General features: G+C 37.4%; 1 protein-coding gene across 1 annotated transcript in view; it reads left to right on the top strand.

Annotated features, from left to right (window-relative positions):
* Positions 1-23,705, top strand: part of GMDS (GDP-mannose 4,6-dehydratase) — a 752,713-nt gene extending 729,008 nt beyond the window's left edge. Inside the window, exons 10-11 of the mRNA XM_063451788.1 lie at positions 21,548-21,616; positions 22,614-23,705. Coding sequence (XP_063307858.1) covers positions 21,548-21,616; positions 22,614-22,676 — 132 coding nt within the window. The 3' untranslated portion in view covers positions 22,677-23,705. The remainder of the gene's footprint in view (positions 1-21,547; positions 21,617-22,613) is intronic.
* The last annotated feature ends 985 nt before the right edge of the window (positions 23,706-24,690 follow it).

Below are 24,690 nucleotides of genomic sequence, written 5' to 3'. Positions count from 1 at the left end.
ACCATTTGATGTAATTTGTGTAGTGTATATATGAATTGGCCACTTGGTAGAGATCAGATGACAGAAGGGATAATGTAAATTGCATAGGATTGTAAAAAGGGGCAGATGGTTTACCATATGGATTGATCCTTTGATTAATCAAAGGCTCTGCAAGGTGTGAGAAGTCACACATAAGTGGCCTGGAAGTCTGGTTTAAATATAAACTAACTCTCTAAATTGCCATTCGTCTAGATTCCCTCTTAGGGGGTCCTTTGATGTGTTAATGACCATTAGCCTTGTGTTCCAGTATCATATCCAAGAGAAACATTAATATTTACCCACAGATTAATAATTAAGCCTAATTTTTTATTATATTTAGAATGGGACAAGCATAATCTTCTAATCAAGCTCAAACATGATTTGCGTAACTTAGTGGAAGGGATTGTGATGTCCTCTATAGTGGGTCACAAGTAAGGAGTGTGACATATATATGGAATGGGAGATTGGCAACAAATTCATAGATGCAATATTATTTCTGTGGCAAGTATGTAAGAGGAGATAGAACCAAATGTTTCAATTTGGATTGATGTTGGTCTGGAACACAAATGGGTGGTCACTTAAAGTTACAATAGGAACGCCTTATCCTACACCGCTGGGCAAGGCTTGGTAATCCACAGGGTATATATCTAATGATACTGAAGTGTGTATTGGGCTTGCTTGCGGGCCAGAATCTAATTCTGAGTGAGTCACCACCTTTCTTAGCAGAGACTCCCTGGGTAGAAGTTTTACTTTGAAAACCTGAGTAAGTTTTTAGGACTTCTGTTATTTTATCCCTTTTGGTTTTTATCTGTATTTGATTGTCTTCTATATTTGTGTATGCACTGTGACTATTTTTTGCTCATAATAAATATTCCTTTATTAAGTTCAGCCTTTGTCTGGTGAAGAATCATGTTACCTGAAGAGACTAATTAGTATTTTGCAATTACATAGATATTGTGGTAAGTTATATTTGGTGGGTTTTTATTATTAAGTTACCTGGGGGACCAAGGCACCCCATTTATAAATTGCCTTGGTTGTGGCAGCGTTGAAATAGTAATATTTATATTATTATGGTTAAGTGTGGGTGGTGTTAAGTGGGATTTTAAAATGATTTCCGGTCTAGTGCAGACAAATAGTGAAATTTAACCCTTTCACAACCACAACTACGTCACGCACACTCTTGAAGTAGGGTGCATTAATGACAGTGACTTTTAAATATAACCAAATGATGGTGGTAACAGGTATAAGTATTTATTTGACTGATTTTGGAATGGGGTTGCATTATTGTTTCTCCATATTAAATTACTGATAATACAGCTAAAATTCTACTCACAGCCAATAACTGACAATAAACTAATGACGGTCCTCTGTCTAATAAATAAATGTTGACTTTCTGGAGGAATGAAATGGGCATTACTGCCTCATCTATAACCTATCTATTAAAGAGGATATATCATATTTTTTTATATTATTTAAAACTAAAGTTCACATCGAACGCATGTGGTATTTTGCAATGAATACATATAAGTACGTTTCCTGGCTCTGTGGGAGCAGCCATCTTTAAATCATCTTTGAACCTAATCACAACTTATTAGATGAAAGATAGAACATGTAACCAAGAGGTCGTATGTGTTCATAATTCTTGAAATCATTCACAATCCCCGGGCTAGCTCAAAAATTCCCTCTGGAACAGTTTCAGAGCTTCAAATGAAATATTAAAGAGACACTATAATCACCAAAACATCTTTAGCTTAATGAAGCAGTTTTGGTGTATAGATCATGTCCCTTCCGTCTCACTGCTCTATTATCTGCCATTTAGGAACTAAAACACTTTGTTTATGCACCCTAGTCACACCTCCCTACATGTGACTTACACAGCCTTTCTAAACACCTCCTGTAAAAATTCATCTAATGTTCATACTTCCTTTATGGCAAATTGTGTTTACTTTAAAATTTCTGATCCCTTGCACTGTTAATAGCTTCCTCGTGTGTGTGACTAAAGCTCAATTTAGAGCGCAGGAGATAATGTTTAAAGTGAGTTACAACTGAACTGAAAGTGAAACCATTTTTTTTCATGCAGGCTGTGTGAGTCACAGCCAGGGGAGGTGTGGCTAGGGCTGCATGGACAGAAACAAAAGTGATATAACTCCTAAATGATAGTGAATTGAGCACTGAAACTTCAGAGGCATGATCTATACACCAAAACTGCTTTATAAAGCTTAAGTTGTTTTGGTGACTACAGTATCCCTTTAATATGTATTAGCTGTAAACTAGAAATGCACTATACTATTTTACTATTTAATTAATCTATTACTATGACCTTTTAAATGTGAATAACATTTACTGTATTCTTATATTTTCAGCAATGATTAAAAAAAAAAAACCAAAAAACAATACACACTAAGAGATGTGAGTGTATTGGTTGTCAATAAACTTTTCCATGATTACATTGCGGGGGGGAAGGGGGGGGGGTGTATTTCTCATTTTACACCTACTTTAAATAAACCCATGCTTAACAACAATCCATCTAGGTGCAACGAATTGATCGCTCCATGCATTCAATAGTGGGATGCACTATGAGCTTGTGCTGATTATTGTGTGTGTGTGTGTATTGCATCCTTGAGACTAATTACACTCTAACCAGGAGAAGCACACAGTGCAGGGGGCAGCTCCCTCTGTTATTCTCCATTTGCAGTTTTATCTCCAGTGTCTGTATGCTTGTCAGACTCAGTGCTGACTGACTCAATTTCCCTGAGGTTGAGCTGAAGCATTGTTTGAACACTGACGGAATTCTCTTGGCCCCTGCTGACGGACAATGCCACTGATTCCTAACTTCCTGAGCAGACCAGACAGCTTGCTGTTTTCTTCTTGTCTCCTATCACCCCCTGTCATTAAAACACAGGACTGGTTTCTGCTTTAATTTGTGCTGATACTCAAAACTCTAAAACTGAGAAAGAGGGCACAATGTACGTGTTGTCACAGCTCTCCATTATCACTTTTTCCAGAGTGTGCATTTGGCTTTCCGTGCCTGTGCACGATGAAATTGGAGATATGCTTTCACTGATAAGTTAAGCGTAATTTTCAAACTTCTCTGGAAACGGAAATGCCTGTCTGTTTTTCTCTCTTTTTTTTTTTCTTTCATTCTTTTTCAAACCAAGATCAGCAAGACATTTTGTGTAAATATGAGCAGTTCGAGCTGCTTCCTTTTGCATGTAAATGTGATTCTAGCTGTATTTACCACTAGTTTACAATAAAAGCTAAATCCCCAAACATTCTTTCGTTCCCTCGATACCTCGGCTGTTCCACCGCTCTAGTTTTCTAGGAATGCAAGGAAGGAGCAAGAGTTGGCCTTGTTTTCATCCACTGTTTGTCTTAACTTTGTGCCATTTTATTCTATATTCAGTATCTATGAATAAAAAAAGGCATATGGAAACAAATCCAAATTTTCTTTTCCTCCCTCCCGCCCCCACCATTCAGTTGGTTTTTTTTTACGCTTTAGAAACCATTAGAAAACTTTTCTTTCTGTTGCACAATTGATTAAACGTTATGGCATATTTGTGTACGGAGTCTGTGTGACCCTCTTTTTTTCTGTGTCCTGAAGTGAGAAGAAAATGCATAGTTATTAAAACATATTGCTATGTTAGAACAATAATATTAGTTATCACATTCGCTGAAGATGAAATGCGCTGTTGTTCTGTTAATACAACTATATGGGGATAGCACTGATTGTATATGCCACCACATGTTAATTTTTGTTTTTTCATACACTGGCCTAAATTATAATCCAGTGTTGGTAACAGTGATATTGTTGACGGACTTTCAGTCGGTATCAATTAATCGGTATAAAAGCATTCTCAATCCAAATTAAGTAAAAAAAATTTTTTCTGCTGGTGACGATGCCAAAGTCAGAAAACATTATTATTTTAAAACTGAACATGAACTGTGGTTTCATTGTTAATTTGCAATGTCATGCATAATAATGATAATGCAAAGTTAAATCGGCAATGTCACCTTCTTGGGGCCCAATGGCCGGCGGGACAGGCACAGGTGAGATTTACTTACCTGAACCTGTTCCTCACGGGTGCCGTCAACTTCCTCTGGTGGGTCCTCTTCAGCGCATGTGAGAGAGCACAGATTTAACGTCTATGGAGGATCCCGCAAGACCACAGGTTCCTCCATAGAGAGAGCCAATTCCCTACAGCCATTGCTGATTGACATTCTAGACAGTGGTAGCTCCGCCCAGTGTCTAGAAGTATCAGGTGTAAGATATATACTAGTTCCTACTTTGTCTCAGTATATCTCTTGACTGAGTTGGAATTTCAGTGAAATTACAACAAAGTCAAAATGAGTATTCCATAAAGATTATACAGATTCTTCGGTGCCGCTTTATCTACAACAAAATTGCACATTTGAGGGGTTTTCAAAAAGCATCACAGTTTTCAGGTTACATACAGCCAAATGCATTGATTATCCTAATAGATGACAGGTGTTTAATTATCTTCAATATGTTCTATATGGATATTGTAATCCGTTTGTCTTTCTTAAAGGCACCTCTAAAACATTTTACGCACTCTGTGCATGAGTTTTTATTGTGTTATCAACTTTGCTCCAGTATATATTACTTACAGTGCTTGTTCATCCTTTAATTGGTAGAATTAATTAACAAGGAATTTTTAGTTAAGATTGCTTGTACATGCCATTATGACAGGGAGCTGTTAGTGACACTAACTTAGAAATATTTTTGAGTACTGGCTAGAAATGCATTTTCCAATCTTTTGAGGTGTTGCAGTGGCTAAACTTTTGATGATCCTATTAAAGGGTCACTGATTTTTTTTTGGCAGTACTGTGATGGTAGAAAGACCAGAAGCTTAAGCCCAAGGGTAAATTGTGAATAGTTTGCACCTTGTAGTGAACCCTTTGTGTTTGCGCTTGTTAACTTTATGGTTTTTGATAGTGATATCTGTCTCCTGGGCTGGATAGTGTGAAGGGGTTTTTCTTTACCATCAAAAGAATCCTACGATCATCCACCACTGTTGTTTTCCGTGAACGTCGAGGCCTTTTTGTGTTTCAGAGCTCACCAGTGTGTTCTTTTTTTCTCCGAATGTACCAAAGTGTGGATTAGGCCACTCCTAATGTTCCTGCTATCCCTCTGATGGATTTTTTTGTTTGTTTGTTTTTGCAGCCTAAGGATGGCCTTTTCCGCGTGCATTGAGAGCTCCTTTGACCACATGTTGTTTGTTCACAGGGAAAGCTTCCAAATGAAAATGCCACACTTGGAATCAACTTCAGACCTTTTCCCTGCTTAACTGATGAAGACATAATTAAGGAATAGGCCACTTTAATAATTAAGGAAGAGACCACTTTAAGCCCATATTCATTATTTAACTGTAACTTGAATTTATTTTGGTAAACAACCAAAATAACAAAACTTGTGTCAGTGTCCCAATATTTTCAGACCTAACTGTATAATAAGTATTGGTGCACTTAAACAGAAGGTGGGAAATAGTGGAAGAATGAACGCATGGCCTTGTGCCTTGGTCACAAACTTGTTGCATCTCAAAAAAGCCTTGATCCTTAACTTTAAGAAGGTTTAAATTCCTAAAGCTGCATTTAAATGCTGTATGTGAAATACTGTTTAGGTGGTTGTGTCAAGAGTTTTGGTTGGCATCCAGTGACGTTTGTTCATTGATATTTTTAAAATAGATATGTATTTTCTTTTTTTTTCTTTTCACTGAGATAGATTAAAGGTTTATTATTTATTATGGTCAGCCAACCCATTTATCAAGTTTGGCAGCTTGAATTATGTATAGCATTAAATCCATCCATAATTCAATCTAAAAAATCGACCAAAAAAGGTTGATAATTATCTAAATTTTTTTGGCAGATGGAATGAATACATTTGAAATGGTGGTAATACTCTAGATATGTGGTACTTGTACAGCGGCCACCAACATCTTAATTTGACATAAAACACTTAAATCTAAACAGGAGGGGAGTAACATTGATGACATAATTAGATCGAGATGTTGAAAGGGATTTCACTCTCTCAATTCCAGCTGTGATCCAACTGCCTTTTTTATGTCACAGTGAAGGCAGGACAAAAAATCATGTTTAACGATGTCTAAACTTGTCTTTGGGTAGAAAGGAAAGTTCAAAAAATCACCTCCAATATTTTCTTGATTGTTTGGGTGACAAGTCTGATCGTTGATAGTGTAATCTGCCTGAGTCTGCATATCGTGTACTAATGGTATATGCTCCTATTACTTGACATATTTCAAAACTAAAGATGTCCAGAATCCTTAAAAGGGTGTCATTTGTTACTTGATGCTCTTGCTATTAGTCAGCATTCCTCTTATTCACAAATGTATTCAACTACAAACAGTGGGGTTTATTCTATAAATAGTGAATCAAGCAGTGAATTTAGTGATAGAACTAATGTAGAGAGGTGTCTGGTGCAAGAACGTCTCTTGCCCCCTCCCCCTGCCCCCTTCTACTGCAAGACTGGCCAAAAGATAGAGCCCGATCTGTCGTACAACTCCAACAATGCTATGCCAGATGGGGTTCTACCACATGCCCATCCTTTCAGGGTTGTATTTGTGAGTAGGGTTTGTGCATTTGAATGTAAGCATGTTTTTGTATAGAGTATATTTGTGCATGTAGGGGTGTATTTGTATGTACTGTTGCCATTGGAATGCAGTGGTGTACTGTTTGTGTTTGAATACAGGGTTATATTTGTATAGTGTTGACTTTTAAATGCAGTTTACTTTTGTGTGTAGTGTTGGAGTTTAAATAAAGGGTTGTTTGTGTACAATTTTAGTGTTTTTATTTAATGTTTGCACTTGATTGCAGGAGTGTGTTTGCTTGTAGTGTTAGCTTTTAAATGTGGATACATGTTTGTGTGTAGTATTGGTGTTTGAGTGAAGGAGTGTGTGTGTATTTAATATTTGTGTTAGATTGCGGGAGTGTGTTTGCATGTTGTGTTGGTGTTTGATTGCTTGGATGTATACACATACACCGCTACATATATACAGACTTACACATATATACACATATTAACACACTGAAACATACACACAAGTTCATATACACACTGAGATACGCACACAACTTGACACACCCTTGCAAAGGCAAAAAGGAACTGGGGCTACACCCGGAGCATGCATTTTGCAGGAATGGTGCTGCTGTAATGACCAAAACCTATACATAATACAGATTAATAACAGTGCACACAGAAAAATAGAACATGAGACTACTTAAAATCACCTATCTCAGCAAACAAATATGGCTATTCAGTTCCTCCATATGGCTATATTTTGTTAAGCCCACCATTACTTCACAGTACCCCAGTATTGGTTGGTCCTACACTTATTTTAACGTGGGAGACAAATGAAATAGTGCTAGTGCTAAATAAACTAAAGTGTATTTTAATCATCTGTTAGAGAATTGTGAATGTATATAATGCAAAATTACGATAATGAAAAAATTGCAGTGTCAAACCTAAACAAATTAAGTGATAGTGCTTTGATGTATATGCTAACAATGCATATCATAACTGCTCTATGAAAATTATAATTAAAGTGACATTATATGCAGTTCGCCCATTTGTTCCAGCCTCGAGGCAGTCCCGCATCCATGGGGATCTCTTGAATGAGTTTATGTTGCACTGCTCATTGTTTTTAGTTCATATAGATTGTAAATCAATGATCTTTTATTTGTATTTAGTTTGACTCTGCTGAGCATAAGTGTCCCAAGAGATATCGTCCTCTCATTTACATTTAGTTGGCATAGGTGCCCCTAGAATATGGACTGTTTCTCCTAAACAGGTACACTTGGGATCAGCGGCAGAACTACTGCCGGTGCAGCTGGTGCAATAGCACCAGGGCCTGCATGCAAGGTATCCCTAAGTGCACGGGACACCCAATGTTATTTATGAATAGGTGCCCGATTGGGTGTTGTGGCCCTTTAACAGCACGACTATGCCCCTGTAATATGGCCGATGTTGGGAGGAAGTGAGTTCCTGTCACTTATATGGCCTCTGCCTCTTAATTGATGAGTTAATTTCTTTAATATGCATTTTTATTATATTTAGAATGGGAAAAGCACAATCTTCTAATCAAGTCCAAACATGATTTGCGTAACTTAACCATAGGGGAAGGGATTGTGATGTCCGCTATATTGGGTCACAAGTAAGGAGTGTGACATATCTATGGGATTGAAAACTGGTAAATTCATAGATGCAATTCTTATTTCTGTGGCAAGTACATAAGAGGAGATAAAACTAAATGTTTCCATTTGGATTGATGCTGGTCTGGAACACAAGGGGGTGGTCACTTATTGTTTCATAGGTCCGCCTTATCTCCACCTCTAGGCCAGGCGTAATTAACAGGGTATATATCTAATGATTCTGAAATGTGTTTGTACTTGCTTGGGGGCCAGAATCTAATTCTGAGTGAGTCTGAATCTACCTTACCAGAGAACCCCATGGCGGAAATTTTACTTTGAAAACCTGAGTACTTGATTAGGACTTCTGTTATTTTATCTCTTTTGTTTTTATCTGTTGTTGGTGTAACTAATTTGATTGTCATCTATATTTTCGTATGCACTGTGACTATTTTTTGTCATAGTAAATATTCCTTTATTAAGTTCTGCCTTTGTCTGGTAAAGAATCACGTTACCCGAAGAGACTAATGAGTGTTTTGCAATTGCATAGGTATTGTGCTAAGTTGTATCTGGTGGGTTTTTATTATCAAGTTACCTGGGGGACCAAGGCACCCCATTTATAAATTGTCTTGGTGGTGACAGTGTTAAAATAGTAATATTATTAGTATTATGGTTAAGTATGGGTGGTGTTAAGAGGGATTTTTATCATTATTTCCGGGCTAGTGCAGACAAATAGTGAACTTTAACCCTTTTGACCACCACAACTACATCACGCACACTCTTGATGTAGGGTGCGTTTGTGACAAACAGTACGTACAAATACACTCCTACATGCACCCATTTACTCCATACAAAAACATGACTACTTTCAAATGCACATACACTGTTTAGAAATACAACCCTGGGGGGCGGGGCCTGCCCGCCATGCAGAACGGCCGCAAAAAACCACAGCTCCTGCAATTGAGCGAAATTTTACTAAGTAAAAGTTAAACGGGTACCTTTGTAACGACCAGAGAACGCGGTCCGATACATGAGGGGGCACTGGACCTGGGGAGAGGCTTGCACTCCGTGTTTTAGTCCCCCAGAAAGACTCAAGTCGTCCGCACAGGATGAGGCCTACTTAGGCGGTGAGCGGGGTAGACGGCCGCTGCCCCGCTATCCCGCCCGACTGAATCACGCCGGACCCCCTCAGGGTCATGGAGCAGGCCCTGTCTCCCCCCCTGGGGCCGGTGGGGGTTATCCCGGCCCAAGCCTCAAGACCCATGCAACAGTGGTGAACCTATGGCAAAGAATTCCCACCTTACTGCGGACGAGATCCTGAACAGAGTGTAAAATGGCGGCAAACGCTCTCAACAAAAATGGCGTCTAAAAAGCGTGCACCTTACCTGTACAGACCGACCCCACGAAAGAGCCTGCAGAACCTAAGCAAGGGCCCGCTCCGGGCACCTGAGGCCTCAGAGAGGACCCCCCGCGGGCACCAAGGTACCAACTGTCCCCACCCACTCCCGATTACCTACCGCATCCACGGGGAGAGCCACGGGCATTTGAAGCAGGATATAACTCTCCACCAACGAGACATCAGGTGAACCAACAAGGAGCCGAGTTCCAGGACCGGGAGACCGAACAGGTCACAAGGCACTGCACTGAGGGAAATAATCATTGCAAACCGGACCCGGCCAAAGAGGGACTCGTATCAGTGTAACCTCAAGGGACTTAATAGCAAGACCATGTCCCACATTAGACACACGCAAGTGTAGCCTTATTACTTAAATATCACTTTTGGTTTTAATCATTTCACAGCGCAAGCAACGTGGCATAGTGCTGCACACATAACATATTTTTGAACCTGTAATATTGTTTAACTATGCATCCACTAGATAACATGTATAGCCTGCCAGTTCCGTATATTTATCAGTCTACTCCCAGTATGTTATGCCAACATCTTGTACCTCACTTATTCACCTTGGTAATTCTCACACCACTTTAAAATGCTCAGTTACAAATCTTAACAGGTCTCAGGGACCCATTGTTTGCCACTGTCTGACAATATTGTTTGACAGTCTTGATGCATAACTACATGACGTTACTTAACTCTCCCTTGTCTCAAGCGCTGAACACCCCTCTAAGCTATTGACCATAAAGCTGACCTCTCATAATGGAAAAAAAAAAATATATATGCAAGTTTACCTATGTACCCCAATGTCATAAATGAAAAGTGTGTGGAATGCCGTCGGGGTACCACATACACATTGTTAAACCTTCATGCATTACAAAAATAAAGAATTTATAAAAAAAAAAAGAAATACAACCCTGAAAGGATGGGCAAATCGTAGATCTCCAGTTGACATAGCTTCATGGAAGTTGTATGACAGATAGTGATCTACCTTTTGGCCACCCTTGCAGTAGGTAAGGTGGACACAAAAAAAGATTTCCTGCACCAGGGTTTTCTCTACATTAGTTCTGCCACTGTTTGGGAATTATGTGATCGCTTAATTGGTTCTATGAATTGTTGGATATTAAAATCGTAAGAAGGCATTTTTTACTTTCTGCATATCAAGACACAGAGGTGGGACGAAGTTAGCAAATGTTTACTGACACTGAGCAATGTGCAAACTGTTTAAAGGTAGGGTAGTAAAAGCAGATGAAATTTTTCCCTGGCTACTTATTTTTCCATATGATTTTTTTTTCTTTTTAAGAAGTTTTATTGTCAAATTAAAAACATCACATAATTTTAAATTTATATATGATAGAGAGAACCAGAAGAATGTCAATAAATGCACAACCACACATCATACATTATTGGTAGAACACTGTATTTCATAAAAGTAGTCTTGTTTAGGTCCACCACCGCTGGGGCTCCAATAAGCAAGATGCAATCTGTGCTGCATGATGGAGATGTAAGGACACATGAATTTCAAATTTTGTTAAGAACAATAGAAATATAAGTGAAGTAATATAATTGCACTAGAATATTACAAGGACGCTCCACTGGTTTCCCTCCTCCAAAAAAAAAATAATTTTAAAAAAGTCACTATTTAATGGATATTCCCAAAATGAAAACATGCATGGATTTAATAATGCATGATTTTCATTGGGGTATGTCTAAAACAGCTTGTAAAATCTGTACTTATTTTATCTGCTGCCTTTGCTCACCTAGACTTTCACCTAGGTTTTCCAATCAGAGACTTCCCTATGTAGCTTGATGATAAGCTTTTGCAAGGCAGGCGATCTGGACAGTTGCTGCCTCTTGAGTTTAGCTCCACTGAGCTAACCAAACCAGGAAGTAACAGGACCTGTTTTCTGATTGACAGCTAAGGGGGGGGGGGGGTGTAACCAGGTTAATTTATAAAAATTCCAATTTCTATTGAAATCTACACTTTAGATAGTTACTCTTTATACATACAGCATTACAGTAAGTTAAAGTTCTGTAGGAATTTAGAGTATCCCTTTAAGGAGGCAGAAAACATGACCATTAACATTATTTAAACAGAGGGGAGTGTACAAAAAATGAAAGTGTAGGTACACTGAAAACAGAGATGGGTCTGTTAGTTAATGAAGACCAGGAAAAGGAGGAAATTTTAAATAAGTAATTTTCTTCAGCATATTTTAATGAGGATCCTATGGCAAGATATATGCAAATGATTGCTGCAAGAAAACATGCAGATAACTTGTGATTGGATGATTCGAGACAAGGTGCTTCAGCAGTTAAAGAAAATTAAAGCTCTGGGGACTGATGGTATTCACCCACGAGTACTTAAGGAGCTAAGTGAGAAAATAAGTGAACCTCTGTATTTAATCTTTCAAGATTCTTTTGTTTAAAAAGGGTTCAAAATCCTTGCCTGGAAATTATAGACCTGTGAGCTTAACTTCTGTGGCTTGGAAAATATTTGAAGGGCTATTAAGGGATAATATTCAGTAATTCATTGGGAAGACTTTATTAGCAGCAATAATCAACATGGTTTTATAAAACATAGGTCATGTCAAACTAACCTAATTGCATTCTACGAAGAAGTAAGTAGAAGTATAGATCAGGGTGTTGCAGTGAATGTGATCTACTTGGATTTTGCCAAGGCATTTGATACCGTTCCTAACAATCGTTAGTCTTCAAACTTAAAGAAATTGGGTAGAACACTGGCCTAAGGATAGATTACAACGAATTGTCATTAATGGTAAATTTTCAGGCTGGACCAAAGTGGTAAGTGGTCTCCCTCAGGGTTCTATTTTGGGACCGCTTCTATTAAACATATTTATAAATGATCTTGAAATAGACATTGAAAGCCATGTTTCAGTGTTTGCAGATGACACAAAACTTTGTAAAGTTATAAAATGTGAGCAGGATATTGCTTTGCTGCAGAGGGATTTGGATAGATTGGGGGACTGGGCACTAAAATGGCAGATGAAATTTAATGTAGAGCAATGAAAAGTTATGCACTTCGGGGTCAAGAATGCACAAGCAACTTACACCCTAAATGGTAGTGAATTAGGGATAACCACACACGAGAAGGATTTGGGAATTGTTATAAACAACAAATTAGGCAGCAATATGCAATGTCAATCTGCAGTTGCTAAGGCCAGTAAGGTTTTGTCATGTATAAATAGAGGCATAAATTCTCAGGATGAAAATATAATTTTACCTCTTTATAAAACGCTGATAAGAACACACCATGAATATGCTGGGCACCTGTTCTAGAGAAGGATATCATGGCACTAGAAAAAGTGCAGAGACGAGCTACAAACATGAAAAAAGGAATGGAGCATTTTATTTAAGAAGAAAGGTTAAAAAATTGAAATCTCTTTAGTTTGGAAAAACGGCGCCTCAGAGGAGATATGATAACATTATACAAATATATTCGGGGCCAGTACAAACCATTATCTGGAAATCTATTCATAAACAGGGCTATACATAGGACACGTGGTGACGCATTTAGGCTGGAAGAAAGGAGATTTCATCTAAGGCAAAGAAAAGTATTTTTTTACAGTAAGAGCAATAAGGATATGGAATTCTCTGCCTGAAGAGGTGGTTTTATCAGAGTCCATGCAGATGTTTAAACTGCAATTGGATAAGCACTTGCACAAACATAACATACAGGGATATAATTTCTAATTAGTGGGGTAATAGCTGCTTGATCCAAGGAGACATCTGGCTGCTATTTTGGGGTCAAGAAGGAATTGCTCCCTAGTTTGTTGCAAAATTGGAAGTGCTTCAGACTGGGTTTTTTGCCTTCTTTTTGGATCAACAGCAAAAACATGTGAGGAAGACTGAACTTGATGGACGCAAGTCTCTTTTCAGCTATGTAACTATGCAAGAGATGCCATCCACTTGGCCCCAAAGTCCACAGAGTCCACAATATGTAAAAGAAATGGAACAGTCTACTAGTACTTTTAGTTGTCAACCATCAATTGATTAAGTTTTATAGCAATGTGTGATGGAGCCATCATGTCCCAGCTTTCCTCTTTATGAGTAGCTTTAAAAACGGCATAATTCATCTAATGTGAAGTGTTGGATGAGCTAGTATCTTCAGGGATGTAATGAGTGCAGTGTTCTAGGATTTGAATTTGCTATACCACTGCTGCAGGGTTAGAGGACTGTGCAATGCTTTGAAAAAAATGTTGAATCCTAACTAACTAGTTGTGTTTAAATATAAGCAAGATATTTCACTAGTGTAAAAGGAATGGCAAAGTACAATGGCTAATGTTTTCTCATATGACTCAGATATTTAGATCTAAAAATTGGTGGGGAAAGAAAGAGAAGAAAAGGAGGAGAGAATGTGAGTAAAATGGAAGGGTGGGTTTCGTTTGCTATCAACTCACAAAATGTGGACTATGTCAGGTTTTCCCTACATTTACTGTCAATACATTTTGCACCGAATGATTCAAGGTGAAGAGCTTGAACAGACTGGTTTATAATTGCTGAGGCAATAAAGGCTAATCTTGGCGCTGCAGATGTTAGCCAACTACCCACACTCCTGTTTCAGCCTACAGGTTGTCTTAGCATTTTGGAAAATGTTGTTCTCAGACATCTGTAGTGTTACTGTTAGCAATAGCTGCTGTAATAGCTTTAGATGGTAAAAGAGGATTAGAAAGTCTTAAAGGCAAAAAAAGCAATTTTAGTAGTGAGATTGTTATACACAATGCTGTGTTTCTTTCTTTCCCAACTCAGATTTACTATCCATACTGAACCTTTTAACGGTGGCCTTTTCCTTTTTTTTTTGTATCCAGCTATAATGGTTTCAAAATCTCAATTACAATAATTGAATTAGACCAAATACACTTTCAGACCATATCTTTCACCTAAACAGTCAAATGAATGCAGCTCTCACACCCTGAAGTAGGGCTCAGGAAGTGGTGTATTTACTTTAAAATACTTTACATTTTTCTCGAAGGTTTTAAAAAGTGGGGGGGTTTTTGTATTTTTTTTTTTTTAAAGTAGTTTGATTCACACAATATGCGTCTGTGTATGACTGGAAAGATTTTCTTCAGTGTACACTCTCTTATGTGATGCAAATTTTTATTTTGTTACATTTATTCCATAAGTTTTCAACTCATAACTATTTTTGAGCATTTGTTTATAAAGAATATACATGTTTTGCCTTGGGTTTTTTTTTTTTACTCCCCCAGATCAAATGGATTTGTTTGGGATACATGAAATTGCTAATTATGTGAAAAGTATTCAATCTATGCTTTTTCACACATTCATAACAATGTTTCTTATATAAAAATAGCATGAAGTTTATTTGAAACATAGGATGGATGGTTAGCACATAAATCTATGATAAAGCAGCACTTTTGTTGATAGACTGCTGTCCAGGAATACAAACTGTGACGGACCGCCTGGCACTCTAACCGAGTGCCTCCCCCAATCGATGCTCCTAGTGCTCACTGAGGAATTCCAGCACTCCACCAGACACCATAAGCACTGCAGACCCCACTTCCAGTGATGCAGCTGCGCCGGGGTCTCGCCGTCCTTCACACACCCTGGGCCCAAGACCAGGATCCAGCTTCCAGTGGGCAGACCTCTCCTGTTCCCAGAGAGCGTAGCAGGAACAGCTCTTATAAGAGCTAGTGATTATAATTCCTGGGGAGTATAGTGATATAGCAATCCCCAGGATAGATACAGCCGTTTGCCCCACACATGAAATGAGACTCTATGTTGAGGGTAAGCAGGAACAGAAGTTTTAATGGAGGCACACTGGCCTTTTATGCAAGATTCCCAACAATGGTGACACCTAGGTGGACCTTGTTGGGCACAGGGACACAAAGTGAATAAACCAATAAAAACAGAGTCAAACAGTGAGACAGTCCCATACACAAACAATAAAATCCCTCATCCGTGCTTGGGAGATAATTGAAGCAGGAACTGTACTAATCTAACCCAATTATCTCCAAGCACAGAAAAACATAAAATTTTATGAAACCCCAAAAAGTACCTTAAGAACATATAAAACCCCATAAAACATCCCCTGATAGCCCCAATCTGGGTGAACAACATACCCAAAAATCACTCAGATCGGTTCAGGGGTTCAGGAACTTCCTGGAAGTCATAGTTTTGACCGACCGTGCACATGGTCCTATACCCAAAACAGTTCCAGGGAAATCAGTGCTAACAGTCGGTCAAGTTCGGTGGTCTTTTACAAGTTTCCCTGCAGGGCCCATAGTCTGTGGGCAGGAGGCTGGCAAGCAGGCCTCTCCAAGTACAAGTGGCGAGGTTACTTTCACCACAAAAACAAATATATACAATTCTGTTCATTTATATTCATGTTCCTCTTTTCTTTTTTTTTTTTACCATTCTTTACAAACATATTTAAAGGGTTACATTTTTTAAATAATATTGTGTATTTTATCTTGTCCTTTGTTTTATCCAGATTCTAAAAATTAGCTTAAGAGCAGAAATACAATTTTTGTCAATCAGTAGGTGTGACAAAACTGGTTAATAAAAAATGTTAAATACATTGATTAGGGGCATTGGTAAAGAACATGACTGCATTTCTATTACTTGAAGGAACACTATAATGTCAGGAATACAAACATGTATTCCTGGCACTATAGTTCAAATAGCAAAATGTAGGCCCTGGCCCCCTATCAATACATCAATGCATTTCTATGTGACAACACTGACCCAGGAAGCACCTCTAATGGCCGTACAAATGACTGCCACTATAGGTGTTCCTAGTCAGTAATGTAAACACTGCCTCTTCTCTGAAAAAGGCAGTGCTTACACTAAAAAGTCTGCAGGGAGAGGCTATAGACCACATACTTTAAGCTGCCGTTTTTCTGGTGATTATAGTGTACTTTCAAGCTTGCTTAAAATGCCAGAATGTAAAAATTATGTCTAATGCCCACATACAATTGGCATGTGCATACTGCTCTTACCGACTGAAAGTCTACTTTGTGCCCTAGGGACCCTCTTTTGCTGTTATAATGCAGTCATGACGTTTGATCTACCATGGTTGATGCTTTGGGGAAGAGTTTTGATGCAGAGGATCACAATGGAGTTGTGGCAGACATTCCTGTGACAACACCTCGTGCCCAGAGGGGATATAAATCGCATTGGAACTTGAGACAAAGTTACATTTTGGTGCTTAAGGATGGCACTTAGTAACTGGTTAACAGTACAGTGTCTAACACAATATTTTTTATTTACTAACAAAAAGTTTTTACCTAATTTTTAAGCTGCTTACCTAGGCAGAGCACAAAAAAAAAAAAACTAGAATTCTGTCCATTTAATTCTACATCTTTACTGGCAGCAATTACATAAACTAAAATATTCTGATTATGTTTTCCCTTGTAAGGTATCTTTTTTTTGTTAATGTAACAATTTATAGTGTGATACAATCAGGATGATGTATGAAGAGCCCAAGTTAATTTTATGGAGGTTGCAATCATATCTTGGCAGTAGTTGAATAAGGTTCTGTATAGTTATATATCATGTATTTGTAATCCTCGTCAGAGTCACCAGTGGAGGATCATTCTTGGGTCACATGGTGCAGCACCCCACTAGTTTTTATGTGGGGGAAAAATGTATTTGTAGTAATTAGGGACCACTAAGATTTTTCTTTCTTGGATGGGATAGGCTAAAAACATTTTTAAATAGTATGTTTAAACATTTCAGTTATTGCCTATGTGTGTGCCAAAATAATAATAATTAAAAAATCTTTATTTCTGAATTAGGCTTCGGTACTGCAAAGCAACTAGGCATGTAAAAAGAATTGGACAGATTTGAAATTTGGCCTATTTTTGTAGGATTTGCACATGCCTAATCTCCTTTAAAAAGGAATTTCAGGGACCTCGCATTGATCTGCCATTTGACAGCAGAACCAGCTGCCCATGAGTGGAAGGCATGCTATTGGCCTCTCTATTAAGGCGCCATCATTGCCTCATAGCACCAAGGAATGGGTTTACAATAATCCATATTGAAAGCGAGAACACAGCTTCAGCAGCTTATGGCTTCTGCCAAATGAAAGTGTATGATATCTGTTAGTTTCCCTCATTAGCCTCACTGTCTGGAATAGACAAAGAAGTAATTCCCAAACTATTCTCTTAATAATAAATAAGTCCACTGCATGCCTTTACACACAAGAATTATCAACCTTTGTTAATTCTGATTTCTATATAGAAATCTGCTGTATAGGCCCAGAGATGTGTAATAACGTTTCCCTGCACAGACTCCAAGCCCTGTTCTAATCCTTTACAAGTGTCTCAACCAGCTCTGTTGAGGAAGGTCACCAACATGGGGTTGAATTACAGCGTGCAGGCGACCTTGTAAAGGACCATAGGACATGGGCATTCGACCCTCAATTTCTCTTCCTTGTCCAGCGGGCAATTAAGCCAGTATTGTAAGAACTCTGCAATATGGCTAGGTGGAACATATTTGGTGGAATGGGGGTGATGGATTAACCTCGGGTCAAAGAATGGTCTGCCGGTTGAATCTAGGATTTGTCCTGCAGCTTCTCCATTAAGGAGTGGGTTTCAATAGCCACTGGAGAAGAATGGGACTTGCCCGCACAAAATGGGAATCAGAATCACCTGCCCGTAGGTATAAGGATATATGGTCTTTGACTGAATAACCCGTGCAGTAAGCATCCAATAGATTGCATTCTGAGGTATCTTACGTGTTGAGTATCCCTCTCCATATTGGTTGAAGGAGAAGCAAGGTGAAAATTCAAAGGGGATATACCTAAAATTGTTATAAAACTCACTTTTAGGCCAGTGCATAAAGTACCTTTCAGCACCATTATGTTGTGCGGGATATTGTTGAACATGAAGACTTTTGATCGAGGAAGAGTCTCCTGTAGCTGTCTGTCCGATAGAGGCGTGGTTTCATAGAAACATAAATGTTGCTGTTTCTCAAAAATGGCAATATTTTTCATTATGTTTGCATGAAATTCACTGCATTAAGATTAAGTGTTTTTTTTCTTAGGGGACTTTATAGGCACCCAGCCACTTACTCTCATTGAAGTGCTCTGGGTGCAGTGTGTTTAACCCTGCAATATAAAACACCACTGAATCAGGCAAGTGAAAGAAAGGTTTTTAAATAATTTCATGACTGGGGCGGGGGTCAGAGATGGACAGTTTTGTATTGCTAACACTATAGTGTTCCCTTAGTGTCTTTCTAAATGGTTACCCCTCCCCCTGTTGCAGTCACCGGGATCCTATATATCTATTAACCCTGCAAATAAAACACACACACACACACACATATATATATACACATATACATACATATATATATATATATATATATATATGTGTGTGTGTGTGTGTGTGTATGTTTTTTATTTGTTGGGTTTTTTAAATTAATTTATTTAATCTATTTATTGTGATATCTATACATTTGCTGTCAACTTGGCTAGTGTAATGTATAGATGAAATTAAAATCTCTTTAAAGTAACGCCAAGTCATGTTAGTCATGACAGGTGCAATTTAGGTGCTTTTTATTTTGGTAGTCCTTTAATGTAATTTAGAACAAGCTATGCCACTGAAATTACATACAGATGCCAGTTGGTATTAATTGGGTGCTTACCAGTCCTAAAATGATCAGAGGTTTAAATGTTATGGGTGCTGAAAATACATAACGGTCAGTAGTAAGAAGTGCACAGAGTTTATGGTTTGCGTTTACACCTATTTGTGTGGGTTTGTATCTTGATCAGGAAATGTATTTATAGAATCTAACAAAATGGTCTCAGTGGGTGTTGCTTCTAAATTAAGATGTAGAGCATTGCTCAGTGTTGCACATTATAAATTGAGCCCTACTTGCCAATTCAGCAGTTAACAGGTTAGTTATTCACAATCATGTTCGAAAAACAATTCAGCCTTTTTACCATTATGAAAATCTGTATCTTTAACCATTTCGGGCATCTTACCCCTGTGCATGTGTTTTCATTTAGAGTGAAATATATCATTTGTTGTTGTGTTTGCTTTGTGATTTACTTCTGTTTTAAACAAAACAAGACAATAATTTGAACCATTCCGTGCAGTAACATGACCGCTGCACAGTTAAATTTCTGGTGCGCCTCTGCTGTTTTTACAGAGTGTGGTTTGGTCACAGGAGAAATTGAAATCTGCACAGATTTATCTGTCTGTTGTTCAGATAAATGGAGACCATGAACTGTAACCAAAGTAATTTAAAGTAGACTGAGTGGTATGTGTGTGTTTAGGTTCGAAGCTATGGCACACACGGCTTTGTGGTTAGAGATGCTAGAGGTTGTGGAGTAATCAGATGCAGGAGCCTAGCCCTTACATTACCTTTCACCCTAATATGTACATTGTCTCAGTGGTGATGCCTTGCAGAGACTTTTTGTTGCTTCAAGGCCTTGCTTGATTTCATTGTTTAGGACAAATTGGAGTTATTAAGAGCCCCTCAGGGTGCTTTTCATTCTGGAAACACGGATTAGCCTGGTGAATAAACTCTCTACTTAATCATTTTGTTAAAAAAAAAAAAAAAAGCTTGGCAACTGAACTCAAGTTTTATATCAGTTCTACCAGACACTAATATTCATGTTTTTTTGTTTGTTTTTTTTTAGGTACAGTACATATTTTATTTTTTATTTTTATTTTAGTTTGTGCTGGAAATATACTCGTCACTCTTAAATTTTTTTTTCTTCGTAGTTTATTTTTTTTGAGTGTGCACTGTAACACTTTGCAGCCTTGTGATATTCAGGGCTGAACTAGTCCTAAACCGGACTACTTATAGCTTGATTCCGACAACTAAATGAATTCCAGATTCCGCATTGTTATTCCTTGTGATGACACCACTGGGAGCCATTACTACACATATCACTGGTATACCATTAGGAATCTGCTGTGATTGTCCTTAGATGTAATTTAACATAACAGATTCTAGTTAACCTTTCCAGAAACTCATTATATATAGCTTTACACTATGGCATCTCCTGTGTACATTAGGTGTTGATTTCCAGAAATGAGCTATGGTGGTTTTCATTTAGCAATGCTTCTGAAGTATTCCTCTTTGGAGGTAGAGTCCCTCTTTTAGACTGAGATCTCTCTATCCTACCATGATGTTACTCTTTTCAAAGTAATGTTAATTGTAGCTGTGCGTTTCAATAAGCTACACAAAAATACAACTCACAGGAGCGCGTATTTATACTGTTACACATATGATTGTAAAATGGTCTGTCTCAATACCATACTCCATTCTTCTTTTAAATAACTAACCTAGTTAAATAAATAGCTATAAGTATTTTATGTACCCATGTATTATCTTAAATCTTGTCTTCTGGATATGCCAACAGCCTTTTCCCTTAGGACAAAAGTATAACTTTTTAATCATTTAATAAATAATGAACACCTGTTTTACGGAAGTCCAAGAAGCTATAACTGAAATTGTAAACAAACACATGAAAAATACAAATATATATTCCGATTAGAATATGTCTGTTACACCTTTTGATAAAGTCAAGTGACCTGAAGTCTGCTGAGGACCCGGAAATGCCTCTAGTGACTGTCTGGTGGACAGCCAGTAGAGGTGGAGTTAACCCTGCAAATTAATTATTGCAGTTTCACAATAACTTCAATGAGCTGAGGCGGTCTGGGTGTCTATAGTGTCGCTCTAAATTACTAAATTCAAATTGTCCTCATCAACAGCTTAAAGTGCTAGTACCACCTCTGATTAATGATAAGTTTATGTATAAGATAGTGGGGTACTTCCATTATAATATGTATCCAGTTGACTAGATCTTGACGCTTTAACACTGATAACAGAAACGTTAAAAACGTAATAAACCATTAATTATTGAGAACTACTACTTGGATTGCATGTGAGGGTTTGTGTTTATGTATTTACTTATTGAGATGTCAAAATTCTGTATCACATAGTGCAGCTTTACATTGTGCTTTTTGTTTCTTTCATTAGGAATTCCTCCAAGGTGACTGCAGCAAAGCCAAGCAGAAGTTAGGATGGCAATGCAGAGTATCATTTGATGTAGGTGCAGTTTTTCATAACTGAAGCATATTTGGAACAGTTGATTATGTGAAATGAAACTAATCGCATGCCCTGTAGCTTCCTGTGCATATGGAAATGTAATGTAAGGCATTGTGAAACAGAAACATTCTAAACCTTATGGACATTTTTTTCTTTAATATACAGAAACATGTTTAAAACTGTAAAACATAGCAATGTAAAAAGTCTCACAATTCACACTTTAGAATTTATATATATATATATATATATATATATATACATACACATACACACACCTATGAGCAGGCATTAGGTTGCTAGAGTAGGACCTGCCAAGAATGAGGGTACTTTGACATTGTGGCAGGCTGACCTATACTGTAACTAACCCCCCATTATTTTTGCCTAGGTGTTTAAAAAAAAAAAAAAAGGATTTTTACATTCTGTGAGACTTGAAATTGCTGTGTAGTGAATGAGTGAGTGTGCTGGATTTTGTATAATAATAAATATATATATATATATATATATATATATATATATATACACACACACACGCATACATTAAAAACTGTAGTTCATATATTTTAGATACCCCCTCCCCTTCATAACACAATACAGTCAATTTGAACCTATTACACTATGACTTGTAAAATTATTGTTAGGCTCTTCTTTGTTTTGGACCATGTTCTACCAGAAGAACTATAGTCCTGAAAAGAACGGATTTTTAGAGCTTGAAACTTGCATTCATATACAACACGTGTATTATGGTATGGCCACAAAGACCATATTTTCCCACATGGACATTTATGGACAGTGTTCTGTCTTAGTCACGTGTGCACATCTTCTACCCAAACTGACACTTATTTACAACTTCTTCCATGTTTGTGTTTGCTGAGTATTGCAATCTGATGGCAGGGTAACTATATACATATATGGACACACAACAGTTACTATCCCTTCTCAATTTAATTGTGAATATGCAACATAAAGATAGATTAAAAGAAAATTAATTTTATTTCAGGAACTTGTGAAGGAGATGGTGGAAGCGGACATCCATTTAATGGAGACCAATCCCAACGCCTGAGTATGAAGAATAAAAATAAAGGCCTGGTGCAACCCCTTGGATAATCCACCTCTTGCTGAATCTCATTTTAGTAGTACAATATATTCTGTATTAACTGTCCCTCTATTTAATCATACACATTACTGGTACTGCAACACATCTTGATGTTTGATTGGGGTTTGTTTTTTGTCTTTATTTTATACCTTGTATGGGGTTCTTCATTCATATATTTTACTTTATTTTGCTACTGTTTTTCACAGATATATGGTAAGATCTTTGTGTAATTATTATTAAGCGTGGAAACGCAATTGGAGCTTGCCATTTTCTACTTCTTTCATATATCTCTTCTTTCTTATTAAATTGCATTTCTACAAAATGCTAATGCGTGCAATCATTTCACCAAGTTTATGTGTTTGTTTTCCTCGTAACCTTACAGATAAGAAAAGAAAATCAATCCAGTTCCATTACACTGTTTATTTTTTTATATAATATATTTACTCCCATGATTAAGATCCCTGTAGTTTTTCTAGAATCCCTCTCCCTGAAACGGTTAAAACTCTACTGAAATGGTTAACCAGCTATGTAGCCAAATAGTTTGTAGAATATATTATTTGATTGAATGTTTCTTTTTTGCACTTATTCAGTATAAGGCCTTACTCACATAAAAGCCCTTTTTTAGATTATGCTTGTGCCGAAGATCTGTAAGCCCAGAGGTTTAAGCTTGGCTAGAGTATAGAGGCACAGTGCAGTCTAGAAGCTTATGACAAAAGGCTCCTCTATACCCGTGGCCTCGCTCCTTCAGAATAGCCCCATTCATATCGCTTTCCTGTCTCTTCTGTCTATAATTAGCCACAGGATCTCAAAGCAGCTCAGAAAATGGTAAAGTGTAGAAAGTCTATACCTACAAGCCGTAAAGTTAGTAAATGTTGGTTGAGCCTTCTTGCCAAGGCACCCGGGTTATTGAGAGGTCAATAAGCCCATAATTTGGGCTGGGATCTTCCATTAATTTTTTATTTCTTATTTGACATTCATTTCTACCCCCGAGGCCTAGACAGGTAAAAAAATTTAACTTGTTTTAGATATTTTAGTTGAGTTTGAGTAAAAAAAAAAAAGTTAAAAGAAAAATATGTAAATGCTGATGTTTAAAATGGTCATGAACTAGTACTCAAAACAGCCGAAACGTAGTAGAAACCTTTCAGTGCCATCCATGATATAGTGTGAGATCAGAGAACCTCTAATTGGTCAACGGTCCTCCTTTACCTTTGTTGGTGCAATTTAGGTGTCCTTCTTGTCTGATGAAAAATTTAACTTTTCAGGGCTAATATAAAGTGTTCCTATTGCCAAACTCTGGGACTTAAAAAATGTTTCTTCACATTACCAGGTTTGTGTAAAAAATAAATCTTATATTCAATTTCTGGGTGGGTGGAAATATTGTTTGTAGTGTGTAGACCTTATAGACCTCTTTGTAGAATTAAACAGGGTTAATGGATTTACTTAGTAAACCTCAACCTGCAAGGAACTGAAAACAGAATTGCAAAAAACAAACAAACAAAAAAAAGACTAAAATATCCTCGCTCTGACTGCAGCTTAGTTGGTGAATTTTTCCAACTCTGCTATTTTGGCCTAACTTTTGCTATTCAATTTCCAATTAACTAAAGTGTGCTTAGTGAATATACCCCAAATGATTTGTATTTTTTTATGCACAGCGTTCATGGATTATGGACATGCAGACACATAGGATGTACATGTTTAGATTAGAAGGTAATAAAATATATGAGTTGTTGTTTTTTTTTTTTTTAATTATTATTATATAGAGATGTCCCTCAACAATGAGCATTTCAGATGGCTTGTACAACAAGCCTTAAAACTACATTTCAGATGATGCTTCTGCACACTGACATTTTAACACTGGTTATTAAGATTTAATTAATTGTAGTTAAATTTCACTGCAATCTTTAATTCAATTCTGCACAAATGAATAAACAATTTTAACACTTTCATCACACTAAAAAAAATCTAAACTTCTTCCAATATA

The sequence above is a fragment of the Pelobates fuscus genome, chromosome 4 (assembly GCF_036172605.1).
Source record: "Pelobates fuscus isolate aPelFus1 chromosome 4, aPelFus1.pri, whole genome shotgun sequence".
NCBI lineage: Eukaryota > Metazoa > Chordata > Amphibia > Anura > Pelobatidae > Pelobates > Pelobates fuscus.
The sequence above is the reverse complement of the archived record's forward strand: the minus strand, read 5'-3'. Positions and strand labels throughout refer to the sequence as shown.